Below are 18,138 nucleotides of genomic sequence, written 5' to 3'. Positions count from 1 at the left end.
ATACTGTGGAAGGAACAGACAAGAACATCTTGACTTTGTCTTTCTTATTTTGCAAGAACTTCTGCTTAACAAACTTGAATTTAGTATGGAGGGGGATGTGTGTGAAAAGCATTTTTCACTTGTTTATCAACAACAATAAAAAAGGTATTTTTAGCACAAAATTAAACTATCCCCAAAGAAGCACCTAGCTAAAACGCAGCTAGAAGAAAGGTAATTCAGAAAGCAGCAGTGAAATTACTTTGATCTCAGTGCTTTGGTGAGTTGTATAGAATCATAGAATCATAGAATCATAGAACAGTTTGGGTTGCAAAGGACCTTAAAGATGATCTAATTCCAACCCTCCCGGCATGGGCAGGGACATCCCACTGGCTCAGGCTGCTCAAGGCTCCATCCAACCTGGCCTTGAACACCTCCAGGGATGGGGCATCCGCAACTTCCCTGGGAAACCTGTGCCAGTGTCTCACCACTCTCATGGTGAATAAATTCTTCCTAATGTCTAGTCTAAATCTGCCCCTCTCCAGTTTATACCCGTTCCTCTTCGTCCTATCACCACTAGCCATTATGAATAGCCCCTCTCCAGCTTTTCTGTAGCCCCTTCAGGTACTAGAAGGTCACTATAAGGTCTCCTCTGAGCCTTCTCTTCTCCAGGCTGAACAACCCCAACTCTCTCAGCCGGTCAGGTATGACCTCAGTTATGTCGTTTCCATAAGGTCATGATGTACAATTACCAACACATAGTCAGCGAGAGTTCCTGTCAAACACAAGCTGTGGGTATCCCTGCAGATTTCTGCTCAAACACATAGGTTCTCATTTTCTTCCTGCTCCTGGTGGCCCCACAGAGGGAAACCAGTGTTAAGGTCTGAAATTCCAGAATGGGCAATGCCAAGTCATGTTTTTTCAGTGCTTGCTGTGCCTACCTCCTGCCCTTGGTCTCTGCTTTTCCCTGCCAATGCAAGGTCCCAGGGACCATGACCACTCTACCCTCTGCCCTCCCTCACTGCTATCACGACTACAAGTCCAGAGGCTTTAGTTCAGTAACAGCCTATGTAGAAAATGCTGTTGGGACTCATCTTTGTGAGGGACGAACAGTCAAGTGAAATACAGAGAATATGACGACAGGCTTGTCCTTCTGTGCTGAAAGGAGCATGAGGTGTAAGGAAACCCAGTGACACTTGTGAACCTCTTGCTGCAATTTGTGTTGCAGCAGCAGAGCAGATATGTAAGCAATCACCGGAGCATGGCGTCAGATTACCAGAAATTTGCTGCACCATGTTATGAGATATGCTGAAAACTGTACAGTGTTTAGTTTCAAATGCAGAGGCCATCTTCTGAGTGGGCAGTGGTTTGTTCAGAGCAGGCTTGGAACAACTTGCAACGCCACGCCACAGGTGTGGACAGACTTCTACAGCAAGGCTGGTCTCACATTCCTCAAATTGAGCACAAAGGCAGAAAGAAAGGTGAGATTATTCTGCTGCCTCTATTCCTCTCTTGTGAGATCTCATCTGGAGTATTGTGTTCACTTCTGGAATCCTCAACAAAAGAAGGAGATGGAACTGTTGGAACGGGTCTAGAGGAGGGCTACAAAGATGATCGGAGGGGTGGAACACCTCCCATAAGAGGACAGGCTGAGAGAGTTGGGATTGTTCAGCCTGGAGAAAAGAAGGCTCAGAGGAGATGTTATAGTGACTTCCAGTACATGAAGGGGCTACAGGAAAGCTGAGGAGGGACTGTTTACAAAGACTTGGAGTGATAGGATGAGGGGCAATTTAGACTAAGCATAAGGAGGAAATTCTTCACGATGCGGGTGGTGAGGCACTGGCCCAGGTTGCCCAGGGAAGCTGTGGCTGCCCCATCCCTGGAGGTGTTCAAAGCCAGGTTGGATGGGGCCTTGGGCAGCCTGATCCAGTGGGATGTCCCTGCCCATGGCAGGGGGGTTGGAACTGGATGATCTTTAAGGTCCTTTCCAACTCAAACTCTTCTATGATTCTATGGTTCTATGTCACAACGTTGTGCAAAATAGAAAAACTACAGTGAGCAGAGCTAAATTAACTTGGCAGAACAACCTAGTAATGCAGCTGTACAGCTTCCAGAACCTAACCAACTGCATTTCTTTATAGAGACTTAGCCAGCTTTCAGCGTGCTCAGGGCTCAGGTTGCATGAGTGCTTGACAAGGTAGTCAGTCAGACTGGAAACATGACTTGGTTGAGGCTAAATAGGGAAAGTCAGCCTCATGTCTAAAAATTAAATGACGCATCCTCGGCTACTAGTTTTGCTGCCTGATATTCTATAAGGAAAAAAAAAATTTGGAAAAGCTGTAGGTATCGTAGATACTGTATTGTGCACTTTCTGGTTAGCTGGGGAATAGGTGAGTGTGAGTGGAGAAAGAAAGTGAGGCAAGAAACATGACATGGGGAACAATACTGCTGTCATTACTTTTAGGAAATTCATCTGTTAGAACGCGAAGACTTTAGCTGCAGTAGAGTCCACTGGATTTTTAGAAAACGAGGTATTGTCTCAAGCTGTTGGATTATTTTATTGGAGTTACAGGTGTCCTAATGTGAATCCATGTTGCCAGTGAAACAAGGTCTGCAAAGTGGCTACCACAGCTGGGCTGAGGAAGGGCCACGAGAAAATACAAAGAGGGCACACAGACCTTTTGTAGGGGAAAGCAAACCTGCGGGTGTCCTGCTGCCCGTGGGGATATTGCAAGCATTAGCCAGCCAGCTCAGAAGCCTGAGAAACTCAGTTGTGCACCCTGCTCCTGGGTAAGATATGATAACAAGGACAGGAAAAACTTGTACGAAGGAAGGATTTTCTCGAGCCAGTCTTGAGAAAGAGATAAGTTTAGAAATGCACTAACACAGTAGATACACACTGAATGAGAAAAGACCACATTGGTCATAATTTTGACAAAGAAAGAGGCAATAATTACCAGCTGGGACTGCCCTTAAGGATGGACTTATCTTTCTGTGTTTGGCTTGTTTAGAGTTCCCATAAGGCAGAATTGCAGCTGGCCTTCACTGAGTTTTGCTGGGGACTGCTATGAAAGCCAAGGAGAAAATGTTTGAATAGAGGATACTGGAACAACTTTGGTTGGGTTGGATCAGACGAGGCCAACAGAATGGAGGGAGCTAAGGAATTCCAAGGAATGACTGAAACCATCTCAGGAGACTACACCAGACTGCCAAGCCTAGGCTTATAGATGGGATACTTTTCTCCTAAGAGCAACAAAGATAGGACCTGGAATCAGATAATCAAGTGTAATCTGGCACTTCCAAAACTGAAAAGATCTGATCTTGTGTCACTGTTATAATTTCCACCAATTCCTTGGATACTGAGCCTAACCAAATTGGAAGAGTAGCTATGCTTTCTCAGAACTAAAGCAAGCAGAATGGAACTCAGTTTCTCCCACAAGGTGCTCCTTTCTTTTGCCCAGGCTATGGAATACTTTCTCTCATTCTTTAATGCACAGCAGACCAAATTAGTCAAAGTTTTATAATCCTCCCTGAACACTTTAGTCTGTGACATGACATAGTCTGTAGAAAGGGGAACGTATGCATATAGGAACACCACAGCTGCTGATTATACCAGAAACTGTGACTGTTCTGAAGTTAGGGTGTGATTAACTGACAGGAATTTATTTTGGAGTTACCTGCGGCTCTGTCAGTCTTAAATGATGCCACCATTAGAGAACTCTGCAGAATATGTCATTCCAGACAGCACTGGAAAGAGGATGTCTGGACAAGGATAGGAAATTAAACTTTTAAATTAAAAAAAAATAATCCAAACATGTTCAATGAGTGTGACTGAAGAAGCAAAGCTAGAAAAACTACACTGCCTACAACAGACGGTTTATCCAGAGCAGCCTAGAATTCAGAAATACGGTAACTGTACAAAATTATGAGAGCATCAGCTCGTTCTAATACAAAGGGCATTAACAAGAACAGTTTCAAGAAAACAATTAAAGATAAAAAAAAGGATAAACAAAACCAGACAATGGTTTAAAAATACTTCCATCTCAAAATACAGCTGTCTTTCTTCCAAAGAGCCAGACCACAAGGGAGAAGCTTTCACTTTTGGATACTGAACGGTGAAGACAGCAGAAGCATTTCAAATGGTGTTCAATATACAGAGGCAGAAAGCTTGAGGATCTGTCAGGGCCTCCTGGGAACAAAAACTTGTCTCCAGAAAATGAGCAGCACCCCCCATGCACTTTTGCACAGGCTGAAACTGTCTTCTCATTACAAATAACATGTCTATTTGTAGTGAATTTATGCTCCACGTCTGGGAGTTCCATCATATTACTTCATCCTCCTGCCACCGTTGATGAAATAGCAAGTCTGAACTGGAAGATAAAATTGTTATTTTTAAGTTTATAGAATGTATTTGAAAAAAAAATTAAAAAAAAAAGTTGTCAGGCCAATCCAAAGAAATATTCCACAAAGAGTACCAGTAGCACCTTGGTATAACAGAGTTGTCATCCAAACATGCATGTTCCTGTGCTGCAGGACCATAAAACTCTGTCGTAATAAAATGAGGACCAAAGAAGAACAAGAGGCATGCAAAGGCCATCACCTGCAGTAGGGGAGAGGCAGGAGAGCTCCCATCAGCACGGACAACCTTTCAGTGTCAGAAAAATCAGATGCTAAAGCAAGGCACAAATGGAGAGTAGCGAAACACATGTTGTTGGCAGGACAGGTAACTCAGCCCATGTAAAGGAGCACTGACTGAAAGTGGAAACAGTTAAACATTGTCATTGTTGAAAGATGATGGCAAAGAGAGAAAAATAAAGAACTGATAGGAGCACCGATAAAAGCACCTTTTCTTGTGGTGGTAGAACAATACAAGAAAGGAGCCCGGTTTGGTGATAGCTCTGTAAAAGTCTACATCCTCGTGTTCCTGCCACCAGGTACTGTCCTTCAGCAAAGCCTGGTGGCCAAAACCAGTGGTAGGAAACCTCTGCAGCTGCTTTCCCCGGGCACGGCTCTGCAGCGTTGCACAGTCCTCTCCAGAGCATGAGCCTGAATGCAAGAAGATTTGACAGGCCCCAGGTCTTTTTCCAGTCCTCAATCTCTTGTCATAGATAACTACTGAAGAACTCCTGACATCTGTCTGTGGTTGTGGTCTGCAAAACTGTCCTTCCAAATAAGAGCTTGGAGATTAACCTGTAGTCTCATGTAGGCATGTGATCTCTTTTAAAAATCTATAATCTTTATCCTATCAGTGGTCAACACCAAGTACTTTCAAGAGAAACAGTAGCCTTTGTAATCCTTGCTAGTTAAAAATTGCCACAAATCATAAAATAATAGGCTTAATGTTTCTTTCTAAATGTATTCTAACTTATTTTGACAAATATCTAAATTTCCACTTTTTATCTAGTTTGTTCTTGGGAAAGGAGAGAGGGAGAGGAGAGGAGAGGAGAGGAGAGGAGAGGAGAGGAGAGGAGAGGAGAGGAGAAGAGAGGAGAGGAGAGGAGAGGAGAGGAGAGGAGAGGAGAGGAGAGGAGAGGAGAGGAGAGGAGAGGAGAGGAGAGGAGAGGAGAGGAGAGGAGAGGAGAGGAGAGGAGAGGAGAGGAGAGGAGAGGAGAGGAGAGGGGAGGAGAGGGGAGGGGAGGGGAGGGGAGGGGAGGGGAGGGGAGGGGAGGGGAGGAGAGGAGAGGAGAGGAGAGGAGAGGAGAGGAGAGGAGAGGAGAGGAGAGGAGAGGAGAGGAGAGGAGAGGAGAGGAGAGGAGAGGAGAGGAGAGGAGAGGAGAGGAGAGGAGAGGAGAGGAGAGGAGAGGAGAGGAGAGGAGAGGAGAGGGGAGGGGAGGAGAGGAGAGGAGAGGGGAGGAGAGGGGAGGAGAGGGGAGGGGAGGAGAGGGGAGGGGAGGGGAGGGGAGGGGAGGGGAGGGGAGGGGAGGGGAGGGGAGGGGAGGGGAGGAGAGGGGAGGGGAGGGGAGGGGAGGGGAGGGGAGGGGGAGGGGAGGGGGAGGGGAGGGGAGGGGAGGGGAAGAAAGACCAGACCTTACAATTTATAAAGGTGCTACACCTTAGTAATAATTAAAGCTATACAAATAACAATCCGAAATTGAATATGCCACATCATCTTGTAATTATTGCTACAACTTTTTGCTAGTAGTTCAGCCTTTGCCTGCAAGTACCTAAATAAGTATGATTCTCTGTAATTATATTTATATGTATTTATTATGGAATTATCTGTGTCTTTCATTAATTTTAAAGTAATATTCAATTATTGTTTTATCTCTATAAATATAATGTAAAAGAAGAGATATTCTATTTCTCTAATAATAACAGAATTAAAAATCAATTTCTAAACCATCTCAAAAACTATTTTTGAAAGTGAGACTGTCATTTTGAATTATGTAACAAATACTTTCATGTTTTAGAGCACACAATAGTCAAGGGTCATTTATTTTGTAAATTCAACTCAATTTTCAGTGCAGCTCACATTTGATTGTCCTCACTTTACTTTCTCCATCTTCACTGTAGTGCAACTTGAAAATATACAAAGATCTGATGTTTCTTACAGCCATTGGTATTTCTGAGCACCGACATTCCCTTCTCCTCTGGTTTAACATCTCATTTGAACTCGCAGTGGGTTATCTGCCCTCTAAGAAGCAGCCTCAGTACAAATTCCTCTGCTGAGTGCCAGCCACACCTGTGAGGGATCTTTTTCCACAGGGGATGCTCTGCCGCAGCCTTCTTTGTCCCCGCACCACCAAAGCCTTGTCCAAGAAGTGGGGCGATGGGGCTCTGACTGTGCTCTGAAAGCACTGTACAGCCAAATATCTTCAGTGCTCTGTAATATCTGCAAACTGCCACTTTAGAGGTGATAATATAACATGAGAAATTAAGATCATGGATATAAATGGGTAAACTGAGGACATGAGGGCCAAGAATATTCCCAGGGGCCATGTATATGGATGGAGGGTGCAATATCTATTGGAGAGTGCTGGGCTCTTCTCCCAAGTGACAGGGGACAGGACAAGGGGGGAATGGGCTCAAGCTCTGCCAGGGGAGGGTCAGGCTGGACATTGGGAAAAAATTTCTCACAGAAAGGGTCATCGGGCAGTGGCAGAGGCTGCCCAGGGAGGGGTGGAGTCATCATCCCTGGAGAGATTTAAAAGATGGGGAGATGAGGTGCTCAGGGACATGGTTTAGTGGCAGATAGGAATGGTTGAACTCAATCCAAGAGGTCTTTTCCAACCTGGATTCTGCGATTCTATGATTCTATACCCAGAGCTAGAAATAACAATGAAATAAATTATGCTTCAGAAAGTCTATGAAATAGAATCACATCAAGTAGATTTTACTTCTTCCGGTACTCAGTAGTCTTTAACAAATCCTTAATTGGCATAAATTACAGTGACCTTCCTGAAGCCATCGAACTGCCCTGTTCATTTTCTGATTTGCCTTTTTGTTCCCTGTCAAAGGAAACAAACCCCAAAACATTTTCACGCATGGGATCCCTGGGGGTGTGGTACTCGGCTTTTCTGGTACTGAAATTTGGAGTAGGGCCACCACTTACTTTAACAGATTTCAGGCAAAACCTGTTGCTTTTAACAAACATACCTTGGGGAGTTCTTTTTTCACTTCAGCCTGCTATTGAGATAGGAAAATGCCTGTAGCCCAGCCTGCCTTTCTCTGCTTCTCTCGTGCAATTGGTAAGCTCTCAGAAATGCCAGCGATGCATGCAATGGCCTGGCATCGTTTCCTCTGAAATGATGTAGCCATCCCCTCTTGTTGCAGTCCCCTCTTTGTCACACGCAGTGTGTGAAATATCCCGTGGGTAAGCAGTGACTCAAAGAGCCCTCAGCAGCCCATGAGCTGTTCAGTCAGTTTGGCTCTGGAAATATTGAGCCAGAGTCAGATCAGGTGAGCCTGCAAGCAGAGTTAGACAACTACGAACTTGGTTTGAAAGGAGATTGAGCAAAACAAAACAGATGACAAAGGCACGATTTTCTTGCTCTTAGGGATCTGTCTTTAACATCACAAGCTATCTCTAAGCTATGTTTTCCAATGCATTGCCGGCTTGCAAAACTTTTAATGGAACAAGTTTTTCTGGCAGAAGAACACAGATTTTTATCTTTAATGAGCAGCCTCTCTATCATTTACCTTCAGGAAACAGCTTCCTGGTTGCAAACTGCTTGAGAGTGCTGGCAGCCAGTTACTTTCAAAAGCAGCCAGGAGAAACTTTCTTGCTAACTTTGGGAAGGAATTAAATAATGCTGAAAGGTGCGGATGATGTCATGGAGCAGGAGGACTCAGCTTCCCAACAAGAAGAAATAACAAGTTGGGATATCAATGACATCAAACTTCCCCAGGTATGTGTGTGTGTCTTAGAAATTTATCTGGTTCTGATCATTGTTCTCCGCTTCACCGCTGATCTTAAATGCTCTCTCAGTCATCTATGCCTCGTTGCCTTTGTTCTCTTTGCCACCTGTATGGAACAATGTTTTGCCGAAAAGTTAGAAAATATTAAAAAAAATACTGAAGTTTCCATGCATTTTCCTTAAACACATTATTGAAAGAGCCACTGAGACACAGAAAATATTGATACTGCAGATTCGTTATCTTTCTAGTCCACTGGTGGATACAGTGGAGAGAAAGCAGGGGAAAAAACTGTGTCTTGCTGTGGCTGCTCAATTAGAGATGTCCGAGACTTGCTTTTTGCCCTGAGTAGTTGGTTTATCAGAAGTGAGCACAACACCCACAAGTGCCTTGTGGCTCTGGGTGTTCAACCTCACTACAGCTCAGGCTCCAGGCATGCAGACTGGTTTTCCATGAAGAAAAGAGTGTTTTCACAGACACCTGGGAAAAGCTTAATTTTGGGGGCAGAGATTTGCTGAGTGGTCTAATAGTGATCTTTCCCTCCCTCGGTCCTTTTCTAGTTCTCTTATCTAAAAATCTCATCCATGCTCTCCATTGAAAGCCCACAACACCTGCACCCCAATGCCAACCCCCTGTCCCTCATCTTACCACATTGTGCAAGATTCCTCCCACTAAAGTCCTTCACCACACAGATATTTCATCTCCCAACCCAGTCTTCTTACCTGATCCCAGCCTCATCCCTACGATGTCCCAGCTGTTTGCCCAAAACTTCCTTGTCCCACTGGCCTCCTTCCCTGCCCTCCACCCCAAGGTCACCTTCACCTGCATTTCAGCCTGGCCTGTGGTTCCTGAGGGACCACAGGAGCTTTAGTCTTCTTAGTAAAGGGATGTTCTTGCTGCTGTAATAGCTCTCAGTGGTGGGATGAGCAATTTCAAGGAAATTCCTCCTAAGTTTTTGTACCACCAGAAGACTTTTTCCCTCAAAACCATCTAGCGTGGATGTTTCATGCTTCACAGCTTATTGCATTTTCCTGTGTTGACCATACCCACTGAGATGTGTGGTTGGTCCTTTGTCTTTTTTTTTTCCACTGAGTTTTATTTTTATTGTTCCTTACAGTGTTGGCTTTGGGGTTTTTTTGCTTAGTGTACAGCAATGCATATAAAACCTGACCAGGATGGTCTTTGTTTTGGACTTCAGAAAAATCACCATCGAAGTCTTTCACAGCAGTTAGGCCAAAATGAACCAAAGTCCAGGACTAAAGACCTACAAATGTGAGCATAGTCTCAGTCTGATTCAGTATTTGACCTTTTTCCAGTGAGCCAAGTCAAATCAAGCCACGTATTCGGTGTAACGCTGCACTGAATGGCTTGAAAGACAAAGCAGGATCTCTGCCATGAAAACTAACAGAGGTTAGTCAGGCAGTGACTGCTGCCCGCAAGGAAAGTATCTGCTGTTTCACGTCACGCATTCCACTTTTTCCTCTGCCAGGGAGGCACTGATTTGGGCCCGTAGATGAGTGAGAGCAACCTCCTGGTCAGGCTTTCCTGATGCTTTGTGGTACATGGGAAGGCACTGGGAACTGTGGTTTTTTCTTACTTTCCCTCCACCACTCTCTCTCTTCCCAACCAGCATCACGTGCCAGGGCACTAGATTTACCCAGGCTAGAGCACACCCTGCAGAGAAGCAAGTCTGCTGAGCTCCTGCATGAGCCCTTCTCTTCCCCAGGCTAACACGTGTCCTGCTTCGCTCTCTCTGCAGGATGTAAGACAAACAGACTGGTTCCAAGAATGGCCAGATTCCTACGTAAAGCATATCTATAGCTCAGAGGATAAAAATGCTCAAAGGCACCACAGCAGCTGGGCAATGAGAAACACCAACAACCACAACTCCCGCATCCTAAAGAAGTCCTGCCTTGGGGTGGTGGTCTGCAGCAACGACTGCTCGACCTTGGATGGGAGGAAGATCTACCTCAGACCAGCCATATGTGATAAGGCTAGGCAAAAGCAACAGCGTGAGTATGAAGATGGCTATTCAGAAGTGAACACAACATGTAAGAAATCAAAGTAGACAGTACCCTTTATCCAACCTTCCCACTGCCATTTCTTATATCCAAATGCAACTGTTGACTTTGGAACATTTCTTACTGTTGGGAAGGACTTTGTTTGCGTGTGTGTTTGTTTACTTTTTCTTTCTTTTTCTTTAATCTCTGTTTCTAGTGGAAGATAGAGCTTGATTCCCAGCCTCCTCAGGCCCATGAGCAAGGGTACTGGGAAAAATTGTGCCGTGCAGGCAGTTTCCTGCTGTGCTGCTCCTGCTGAGCTGAGTGTTGGCTTCATTAATGCATGGGCCCAAGAGTATCTCAGGGAGCAAACCTTGCAGGAAAGAAGTCGCTCATAAACTATGATGATTGGAAAATAGGTCTCATAGTCACGTCACTGGAGCAAGACAATGCAAATAGACAACACGAGCTGCATGCACATTTTAACAAGACCATTCCAAACAATTGTTGATTACTCAGGAGAGCTAGCACATACTCTTTTCTGGATCTGTATGTTGGATGGACACTGTGGCTAAGGAAAGGCAATATTCAAGCACTCTCTGAGGTCAGAATGATGTCCGCTAGAAAAATCAGACAATAACACATTTGCCATTCTGGACATCCAACTTAAAAACAACTAAATTGTCCATGATAATGAATGATGAAAATATAAAATTAAAAATAATAAAAATAATAAAAATATAAAAATAAAAATATAAAATTAAAACTATAATAGAAATAATTTTTGCTAGATATATTTAATATTGGAACTAAATAAAGGCAATTATCAGTCTGCTTATATTAAATTTTGCTTATATTTGAAAGCATTTTGCATAGCTTTTCTCAGTGTCATTTCTGAGCCCCAAACCAAAAGTGGCAATTCACCATCAGTGAATGATTGCATCCCATGGGATTCATCTGGCTGATGTTGTGTAGAAAATATTTCCCACCATCTTTGCTCCAGGGAAATGCTGTCCAAACTGCAATGGACCACTGCGGCTCCTTTCCTGCCGAGGCCACGGTGGTTACCCAGTGACCAACTTCTGGAGGCATGAAGGCCAATTCATATTTTTTCAGGTTGGTATAAAATACATTGCCTTACATTATGAAAGTTAATTTCAAACAGTGTTTTTTAAGATTGATTAAGGACAATTTTTTTTTTGTTCAAACAAACAGGGGTCATTAAATATGACAAGGTCAAACGATGGTAAGGAGGCAAATTTTCATGATTGGTGGGCAAGGTCCAAGCAACCTGGTTTAACTCTGAAGTTAGCCCTACCTGAGCAGAAGGTTGACCTCAGAGGCCCCTTCCAACCTAAATTAGTCCACGCTTCTATGATTTTACAACACATATTTTTCATATAGGCTCCCAGGAAAACCTGTTTACTTTGAAGAACTTTGCCTTGGGTACATAGGAACAAACGAATCCTCAGAAAATTAGAAATGCCGTGTTATCCCAACTTCTCCAAGGCAGCTTGCATAAGAATGAGACTGCTTTAGAGCAGGGAATGGTTGTATCCAAGGGTCTGTCTATGGAAAAATTCCAGTCTGCACATTATATGCACTTTACATATATTGTTATACCTGGAACATAACGTATGCAAATGTTTAGATAATGGGCATTATTTTTGGAAGTGGTAGCACTATTTTAGTACCATAACCACTGTATTGTCTCCTGTTTTCTAGTTGTTCATTTTTGTGCAGGTTAAATTAATTCTCTGTGAAAACTAATGGGAATTAATGTCCTGATAAACATGCCTAAAGTGTGAAAAGAACAGAAATTACTACAGGGACTCTGTAGCCTGCCTGCAGCTGACACTGTGGCTTCAGCTGCGGCTCTGCGGGGGAGTTGTTTCTGCACATAAATGTGATGCAATGTTTTTATGATTTCAGAGAATTTCTACCACATCACACTTCATCTGAGATATGTTTATTACTTGAGCTTACATTCAATAATTCTTATTAAATGCAAAACATTAAACCAGGCTATGCATGTGGTTTCGGCCACTGCTACAAATCCTGCTCTGGTAAGATTAATAACAAGGTTGCTTCTAATTTTAATATATCGTAATTCCTTTCTAAAGTCCAAAGGAGCTCATGACCACCCACGTCCAGAAACAAAGCTAGAAGCAGAAGCAAGAAGATCAATTCAAAAAGCACAGACAGATTTTTCTCCATCATCCCCAAAATTAAAAACAATCTGGGAGATTAAGGTAAGGTTTTTAATGATAAATGAAATTGTGGATTCAGTGATCTACAGTTCAAGGCACGGTGGAGGATATCTGGACTTTGGGACTGTAGGGGAACAGGTTTTAGGTCTCTGCATTCTGCCTCCTTCAGATCAGGCCAATAAGGAGCAGGAATGTCCTGAGAATCCTGCTTGGCTCAGCACTGTCAGCCACTGCCAGCACACACCAGCTGGAGTCTCTCTTTGGTCATGGTTGGAGCGGGGGATTACATCTGTACGGGTAAACAAGACAGGACTGGAGGGCAGGCTCGGTCACATCATTATTCTCATGGTCCTTGGTATGGTTTAGGCCACTCTTAACTCATGATGTAGACAAAATGACCAGGATGTAATACAGACACTGTCAGGCTGTGCTTTTTGGTCCCTCATTAAACCTCATTTTATTTAGTAGCATGGGCATAGCTTTACAGCCCCAGCTCTTTCCTTTTTTAAATGCAAGAGTTGCCTTTAGAAAAATTTCCTACAAGTTCTCTCTTAGTGCTTTTCCCTAAATTAAATTATTTATAAAGAAATACGAGAATAAGGTAATTAGATATTTGGTCCAAGTAGTATTGACGTTGATGGAGAATATTAGAAGGTTTTGATTGGATTTAACTTACAGTATTGATTACACCACCGCATGAGAAAATAGTAACAAATAAACACTTGAAAACTAGGAAATACTTTTGGCAATAACAGAGCTCAGGACAAAGATTTGTATATGTGTGTACACATAAACACACTGTATACTATTTTACTGTAGAATACTATATATATAACAGTGCCTATATGATGTCCCCACTATATGCTGTGTGGCATCTTGACAAAACAAATTCATTAACAAGGCAAATCCAGAAATCCCACCCCTTCTTCCTCCAGTCCCTAACCTTTACTCGAGAAAATGCAGTTATTTCAGTAGCAAGTCTGGATCATTTTATTCACCGACTAAATGCCCACCAGGGAGAGAGATGTCCTCCTGCAAGGTAGCTGTCCCCAAGTAGGATTTGGCCACTTGCAGACCCTTATGGGCTGTGAAGGCATCCTCAGGTGCACTGTCCCACCCTTGGAGGGACAGCAGGAGGTCAGGTTTTCTCCATGTTGACTTGTGTCCCGAGGTCCTTCACTGATGTGGAGGAGGTGCCACGGAAAAGCAAAGGTACCCACCACCTCTGCTCATCTCCCCTGGGTTTTGCTCGGGCTGACAAGGGGAAAGCACATCACCTCTGCCTGGTGTACCCTACTTGCTCTTCGGGTCTCCAGGAGCACTTTGAAGGCAGAAGGGTGCTGTGAAGGACTTACAGAAGCATTGCTGTTAAATCATCAACTCTGCTGGATGTGGAAACACTTCTGAAAGCATCTACAGAGATCCTGTGAACTGCCTTGTGTCTGGTGGAGGGATTCAGGCAGAGCAGTAAGACTGTTTCCAATGACCTTCTTTGCAAAGGCTGTATTAAATACACCTGTACTCTACAGTCTTCACATGCATTTTGTCTTTTGATGTGCTGGAGGTGGCGCATCCTCCCCATCGTGGTGTTTGGAATGGTAATCCGTGCCCCTTTAGATACAGACAGAAGGGATAATTTGAGTGGGGACAGACTCCTTAATTGGATGACACGGAGAAGAAAGGGGATCCAGGAGCTCAAGAAGCAGATTTAAAGAGTGAACAGAGGAAGTCAGACTCATTTGAATTGAATATGAATTTAGGAGCTGTAAATACTTCTATCAGAAATATTCAGGAGGACACTAGAAAACAGAGCTCAGGAAACTCTCATGGAGACACACTGCTTTGGGATGGGACAGTCAGAGAGTAGAGGACAGGCTGATGATGGCCTCTTGACACAAGCAACTGGGAAAACAAGCACAAAAACAAACAGCTGACCACTATGTAAACCTCTAACAAATATAGAAACAAATAGTTTCATATAACTGATTTAATACTGTTCCCACGAACACCAAGACAGTCCTTATCTAGGAAATGTACCTGAGCCGTGTGGCTTTTTATGCTTGAGCCTACTGGTCTAGATCAAAGTCCCTCTAGACATGTCTTTGTTTTTCCTTTCCTACAGCATCTTACTAGTGTTTTCACTTTGAATATTGTGAGAGTAGGAACGGGCAAAAGACATTATAAATATTTAATTGTAGAGCCTACTCTTCAGCTGAGCTGGCTCTGTGAAGCCAGAGTGACAACACTTACCCTCATCTGGCTTTCCAATTCATGTTTCTCGGGCAGTTGAACTCCTCATATTCTTGTTCTTGCCACGGCCAGCGGTGAGACAACAAACTCAGGGGTCTGATTTGGCATCCAGACTTCACGTTGCCAAGTCTGCAAAAAGTGTTCTTCACAGAATCACCAGGTTGGAAAAGACCCACTGGATCATCGAGTCCAACCATTCCTAACACTCCCTAAACCATGTCCCTAAGCACTTCATCCACCCGTTCCTTAAACACCTCCAGGGAAGGGGACTCGACCACCTCCCTGGGCAGCCTGTTCCAGTGCCCGATGACTCTTTCTGTGAAGAATTTTTTTCTGATATCCAACCTGAACCTCCCCTGGCGGAGTTTCAGGCCATTCCCTCTTGTCCTGTCCTCAGTCACTTGGGAGAAGAGCTCAGCTCCCTCCTCTCCACAACCTCCTTTCAGGTAGTTGTAGAGAGCAATAAGGTCTCCCCTCAGCCTCCTCTTCTCCAGGCTAAACAACCCCAGCTCTCTCAGCTGCTCCTCAAAAGACTTGTTCTCCAGCCCCCTCACCAGCTTCATTGCTCTTCTCTGGACACGCTCCAGAGCCTCAACATCCTTCTTGTGGTGAGGGGCCCAGAACTGAACACAGGATTCGAGGTGCAGTCTCACCAGTGCCGAGTACAGAGGGAGAATAACCTCCCCAGACCTGCTGGTCACACTGTTTCTGATCCAAGCCAAGATGCCGTTGGCCTTCTTGGCCACCTGGGCACACTGCTGGCTCATGTTCAGTCGGCTATCAACCAGCACCCCCAGGTCTTCTCCTCCGTGCAGCTCTCCAGCCACTCTTCCCCCAGTCTGTAGCACTGCATAGGGTTGTTGTGCCCCAAGTGCAGGACCCGGCATTTGGCCTTGTTGAACCTCATGCCATTGGCCTCAGCCCAGCGGTCCAGCCTGTTCAGATTCTTGAGAGATATGGTTTTAATGTGCTTGCCAGAGACCAGGGAGGAGTACTTTAGAAAAAGGTATGAGCCCAAAACAGAGAAAATGATACCTAGGATATTTTCTCTATGATGTCAGCAGTCTTTAGCTGAAGGTTGTTGGAATTTCTTCTCAAGGTGAGTAGAGAACAGCTGAAAGGAGCTTTGCTACTCTGGCAATCAGCAAGTCAGAAAATCACTATAATTAATTGGGTGCAGAATTACAAAGAAGAGACACATGTAAGTACTCGTCAGAAATGTTAGCACCGAAAGAGTGTTCTGAAAGGAATTAAAGTTTGCAAAATTATAATCCAAAAATTAGGGCAATTAAGGTAGTTATGAACATCCAGAACAAAAGACCCAGAAGAATAATTCTTGTGTGCTGCTCCCTCCCTAAATGAATTTTCTATTTGTGGGGAGGGGAAACATAAAGGCAGGAAAACTTACCGGTTAAAAATAGAAGTAAAGGTTTTTGAAAAGACAAAACATAATGTTATCATAGTGAAAAGATCACTTCAAAACAATTAGTTAAAAAAAAAAAAAATCATACTTAGCTTTCCCAAACTCCACAGAAAAAAGAAACTTCCATGGTGTCAAATGTATCAGCATAATTTCATGGTCAGGAGCTTTGTCAGTGTGTGCTGCCCATGGACCGTGAGGGCTGCCAACACAAGCCGTAACTATTCTTTCCGTGTAAAATAGGATTTGGGCAAAAACTGGTGAACCAACCCCAGATCCATGATCTGGGAGCCCTGTTTAGTTTGCTCTAAAGCCCATGACCCTATAAGGGGGCTCTGCTGTGGTGTTTCCTTCCTCACCTCTGTTAACTGAATGCATTCGCAAGGGTCTCGTACGGGATGTTATTTTATTCTGTGCTGCTAGACTACACCTTGTTTTACTAACCCATGCCTTGCTTTCCCAAGTCTCTGACAGGTGAAATGCCAACACAGGAGGCTTTGCCTTTGCTTCTTTCCAAGCCAGACGCTTACCTGCAACCTGCTAGTTTCAGTGGACACTTAAGCAAAAGCTCCCGGGAGCTGATGCTGAGCATCTGCTCTGGGCAGGAACCACACCTAAGAGCAGATGAGGAGGACGGGAACGCCAGAGACGTGCCAACCTGGAGCAGAAGCCTGGCCATTGGGAGGACCCCAAGCTCCGGAAGACTTTGTAACGGCCCCACCATCCCTGTGGCAAACCGTCCCTGTGCAGCCCCTTCACCTCGGCGCTTTGCGCAGCCCAGCACCCAGCACGTCCTGCCTGTGACAAAGGCTGGCCATAACCCCTTCAGATCTAACGCTGGCCCTTGGAGGGATGAACGCCATGGTGGGACAACCCCAGAAGCCCACAGCAGCAGCCGCCTCCCTCTACTGCCTTACCCAATGCCTCAGGGAGGTTCCTGCCCCATGGTGACTGGGACACACCATCACCAGCAGCAGCTCTCAGAGCCTCCAAGGGGGGGTGAAGGAGATGGGGGTGAGGGAGGGCATGGTATGGGTCTCAACTACTGCAATGACAACACATTTTTTAACCTGTACCCATTACGGTGACCAGGTTTATATGCCTTCTCTTCCCCCACCTGTGGCAACAGTTCTAATTCTCCATCCCTATTGCAATGTGTTTGTGGAAGTGCTACCACGCCACGCCCTCTTTAGCTCCTCCTTCCTAAGGAAGGACTTTCATGCTGGAGGTCATATCTGTTCTTTCTTTTTTAACTGTTATCTTCTCTGCCACTATTTTATTGATCTAATAAAAGGTATCAGCTCTTCTTACAGCCTACCTCACTGTCATTCTGGTTTGGTGGCATTTCAAACACCCTTAACACTCAGTTTGTTCAAGCCTGCAGGAGTGTGGAAGGTGTGGGTGAATGATATCATCTGCTGCTGCATGAAATCCTGCACTCTTCCAGCTTCTGAAGGCAGCGATCTAAGTCCCTCCACTGCACCAGTCCCATGAACACAGTGTATAGAATCACCACAGAATGGTTTGCGTTGGAGGAGACCTTCAAAGATCATCTAATCCACCCCCTCTGTTGTGAGCAGAGATATCTTCTACTAGATCAGGTTGCTCAAAGCCCCATCCATCCTGACATTGAACACTTCCAGGGATGGGTCATCCACAACTTCTCTGGGCAACCTGTTGCAGTGCCTCACCACTCTCGTCGTAAAAATGTCTTTCTTATATCCAACATACACCTGCCCTCTTTCAGCTTAAAACCATAGTCCCATGTCGTATCATTACAGGCCTTGGTAAAAAGTCTTTCTTTGTCTTTCTCAGTCTTTCTAATAAGCTCCTTTCAAGTTCTGTAAGGCTGCAATAAGTTCTCCTCGGAGCCTTCTCTTCTCCAGGCTGAACAACCCCAACTCTTTCAGTCTTTCTTCACAGGAGA

General features: G+C 44.5%; 1 protein-coding gene across 1 annotated transcript; it reads left to right on the top strand.

Annotated features, from left to right (window-relative positions):
* Positions 1 to 8,096: 8,096 nt before the first annotated feature.
* On the top strand, positions 8,097 to 17,796 carry GCM1 (glial cells missing transcription factor 1). The gene is made up of 5 exons (XM_009567805.2): positions 8,097 to 8,324; positions 10,091 to 10,343; positions 11,335 to 11,447; positions 12,455 to 12,583; positions 16,676 to 17,796. The coding sequence occupies exons 1-5, from the start codon at positions 8,226 to 8,228 to the stop codon at positions 17,297 to 17,299; spliced, it is 1,218 nt and encodes a 405-aa protein (XP_009566100.2). The 5' UTR covers positions 8,097 to 8,225; the 3' UTR covers positions 17,300 to 17,796.
* The last annotated feature ends 342 nt before the right edge of the window (positions 17,797 to 18,138 follow it).

This window comes from Cuculus canorus, chromosome 3 (genome assembly GCF_017976375.1).
Source record: "Cuculus canorus isolate bCucCan1 chromosome 3, bCucCan1.pri, whole genome shotgun sequence".
In the NCBI taxonomy this organism is placed as follows: Eukaryota; Metazoa; Chordata; class Aves; order Cuculiformes; family Cuculidae; genus Cuculus; species Cuculus canorus.
Note: the sequence above shows the minus strand (reverse complement) of the source record. Positions and strands in the feature narration are given on the sequence as shown.